The sequence below is a fragment of the Notothenia rossii genome (assembly GCF_949606895.1).
Source record: "Notothenia rossii genome assembly, chromosome: 4".
NCBI classification, from domain to species: domain Eukaryota; kingdom Metazoa; phylum Chordata; class Actinopteri; order Perciformes; family Nototheniidae; genus Notothenia; species Notothenia rossii.
Window position 1 is genome coordinate 75,443,517 of NC_136902.1, and position 3,820 is coordinate 75,447,336.

Sequence of the window (3,820 nt, forward strand, 5' to 3'; positions counted from 1 at the left end):
CTGCATACATTTTTAAGGGATATGAGTTACCCCATCATATGATGCAATTTCATTTTAAACTTTTGACATATTGGTCTTACAAACGGTGAGCGAAAAACCTTTGCAAAGCAAGAAAAGCAAAGCGCTCTGACATCATTTAACAGTGATTCGATAAGAGGACCTCAATCATCATCATCATCATCGTCATCATCTGCAGAAGCTCTGCCCATGAAAGGAGATATATAGTCTGCAATAATAACAATAACTATAACAAAGGTGTGTGTGTATGTGTGTGCCAGATTACTCCAGATGTTGGACTGTTTCTGTGCTATGTTACTGTTTGTGATTTTTGTGGGAGCCTTTGGAGCAGAGAACACTGAATACTGTGAGATGCTGGGAGACCCAGTGTTTCCTCTGTTATCTAAGGATGGAGATATAACAATTGGAGGAGCTTTCTCCATCCATAGCCAAATATCGAAGCCTTCTCTCTCCTTTACAGATGTTCCAGAAGCTCTCACATGCTCCAGGTATAGTTTGATGTCTCTTTTCTTGTGTGTCACAGAATAAATAATCATGTACGTAAGAAAACTGTTAGTTAAAACAATCGTTTCTCTTTTCAGAATAGACTTAAGAGAATTTCGTTTTGCCCAAACAATGATTTTTGCCATCCAGGAGATCAACAATAGCACCTCATTGCTGCCTAATATCTCGATTGGTTATAAGGTATTTGACAGCTGTGGCTCAACACTGACTTCAACACGAGCAGTGATGGGTCTATTGAATGGACAGGAAAGGACTTTGGGTAAAACATGCTCAAGGCAGTCATCTGTTCATGCCATCATCGGAGCCTCTGATTCCTCCTCAACAATTGTGATGCTACAAAGTTCTGGGATTTTCCAAATACCAGTGGTACATGTTTATAATATTTCATGTTTGGACTGATTTCACTTTTTTTATGCAAAAGGCTTCCAATTGTGTATATCTAGCATATAACAACCATCAACAAAGACTTAATACTGGTATTATTGTGGTTTGTTTCAGGGCTATGCTTAGGTTAGGATTACATGGTTTGCACATACGCAGATTGAGGAAAAAGACAGACAATGGTCCACATTTATTTTGCTAAAATGTCTTACTTAATACTTATCTGAAATCTAAAGAAATATGTTTTGTTTCCCTTCTTTTTTGTTAGATCAGCTACTTTGCCACATGCGCTTGTTTGAGTAACAGAAAGGAGTACCCCTCTTTCTTCAGAACCATCCCTAGTGACTATTATCAGAGCAGAGCCTTGGCCAAATTGGTAAAGCATTTTGGCTGGAAGTGGGTTGGGGCAGTTAGAAGTGACAATGATTATGGTAACAATGGCATGGCAACATTTATCACAGCCGCACACCAGGAGGGGGTCTGCATTGAATACTCAGAAGCCATATCAAGCACAGGCCCCAGTGGAAACGTTGCAAAGGTGGTCAGAGTGATAAAAAGTGGCACTGCAAGAGTTTTAGTTGCCTTCATAGCCCAGGGTGAAATAGACATTCTGGTTGAGGAAGCCCTGAAGCAGAACCTCACTGGGCTGCAGTGGGTGGGCAGTGAGTACTGGATTACGGCAGGTCATCTGGCAACTAAGAGGTACTCAGGAATCCTGACAGGGACTCTGGGCTTCGCCATCAGAAAAACAAAGATCACAGGCCTCAAAGGGTTTCTTTTGCAAGTAAACCCAGGTCAAGACCCTCATAATAATCTGCTGAGAGAGTTCTGGGAAGCCACATTTGGTTGCAGTTTTCAGTCCGGTCTCCATGGTCAGACCCTGTGCTCAGGCTCTGAGATACTAGAGGACATCAACAATCCTTTTACAGATGTGTCAGAGCTAAGGATATCCAGCAATGTGTATAAGGCTGTGTATGCTGTGGCTCATGCCATGCATAATATGTTAAAATGTGGTGATGCCATGAATCCTCAGTGTATCTGGAAAGATGACTTTGAGCCAAAACAGGTAACAGGTTAATACATTCACTAAATTATTTGAATACAAAAATAAAAATAATCTTACAATATTTCACCACTGTTCTCATTTGGTAGGTTTTGAAACACCTCCAAAGTGTAAATTTCACCCTTCAGTCAGGAGAAAGTGTGTATTTTGATAGAAATGGAGACCCTGCAGCGATCTATGAGCTGGTGAACTGGCAGAGAAATCCAGCAGGAGATACTGTGTTTGTGGCTGTAGGGAGCTACGATGCATCACTACCAAATGAAAAGCAGTTTATATTGAATGGAATAAACACAACATGGGCTGCTGGATCCCTAACGGTAAAAAGAGTTTTGTATAATTCATTGTGGAGGTCATTTTTCAAATACATAACTGTTCCCTGAGACATTTCCGTAATTAATGACCAAATAAAAAAGGTATATTCTCCAATGTAAAGGTTGTCAAAATGTTCACATATATACTAATATACTGTACCTTCACTCTATATATTTCAGACTGTGATTGGCACTTTAACATTTTAGATTTACATGAAAGATCAATGAAAAAATATATAATTTTTAGAAACACTAAGAAAGAAAATAACATTCATAAATGAAGGGGCAACTAACTGTGAGTAACTGATGAGTTGAGTGGTGTTTTTACAGAGGCCTGTGTCCGTCTGCAGTGAGAGTTGTCCACCAGGTTTCCGGCAGGCTGTGATTAAAGGGAAACCCATCTGCTGTTTCTCCTGCATTGCCTGTGCTGCGGGAGAGATCACCAAATCCAACAGTGAGTAGAATCTATACTGTAACTCATTATATATTGATATATGTAAAAAAAAAAGTATATATTTTCCAGTGTCAATCCAATAAGTCTCTAAACATTACAAGGCCATTATTTATTTCATACAGCATGAGCTTGAGTCTCATAACTTGCAGCTTGCAGCACAAACACATTTCAGTGGTCCATGTTTTCTTTTCAGATTCTGCCGAGTGTTCGCCATGCCCACTGGAGTACTGGTCAAATGAAGATCACAGCCAGTGTGTTCCAAAGGTGATCGAGTTCCTATCTTATGGCGAAACCATGGGCGCCCTGCTCACTGCTCTCTCATTGTTTGGAGCGATTTTAACACTGGTGGTGTTGTGTGTATTCTTCCGGTTTCGTCACACACCTCTTGTCAAAGCCAGTAACTCTGAGCTGAGCTTTCTGCTGCTCTTCTCCTTGACTCTGTGTTTCCTGTGTTCCCTGACCTTCATAGGTCAGCCCACAGTGGTGTCCTGCATGCTGCGACACACAGCATTCGGCATTACCTTTGCCTTGTGCATGTCTTGTATCTTGGCTAAAACTATAGCAGTGGTGATGGCTTTTAAGGCTACAAGGCCGACTAACACACTTCCTCAGTGTTCTGCTGTGCTTCAGAGAACAAATGTTCTCAGCTGTACTTTACTGCAGGTGTTGGTCTGCGTGCTGTGGTTAACCCTTGCCCCACCATTCCCCTACACAAATACAGCTCATACCACTGAAAGGATTATTCTAGAGTGTAATGTAGGTTCACCTATAGGGTTCTGGGCTGTGTTGGGGTATATAGGATTCCTGGCTTTGATTTGCTTCATCCTTGCTTTTCTGGCTCGAAAGCTGCCTGATCATTTTAATGAAGCTAAGTTCATCACTTTCAGCATGTTAATATTCTGTGCAGTATGGGTCACTTTTATTCCTGCGTATGTTAGCTCTCCTGGGAAGTTCACTGTGGCTGTGGAGATATTTGCCATTTTGGCCTCTAGCTTTGGATTGCTCTTCTGTATATTTGCTCCAAAATGTTATATTTTACTGTTAAGACCAGAGAGAAATACTAAAAAAGAAATGATGAAAAAAAACTAA

The 3,820-nt window shown here is 40.8% G+C and overlaps 1 protein-coding gene across 1 annotated transcript; it reads left to right on the forward strand.

Annotated features, from left to right (window-relative positions):
- Positions 1–345: 345 nt before the first annotated feature.
- On the forward strand, positions 346–3,820 carry LOC307034928 (extracellular calcium-sensing receptor-like; the record flags this gene model as incomplete). Its single annotated transcript, XM_079673853.1, has 6 exons — positions 346–506; positions 600–888; positions 1,172–1,969; positions 2,056–2,283; positions 2,608–2,731; positions 2,925–3,820. The coding sequence occupies exons 1-6, from the start codon at positions 370–372 to the stop codon at positions 3,818–3,820; spliced, it is 2,472 nt and encodes an 823-aa protein (XP_079529979.1). The 5' UTR covers positions 346–369.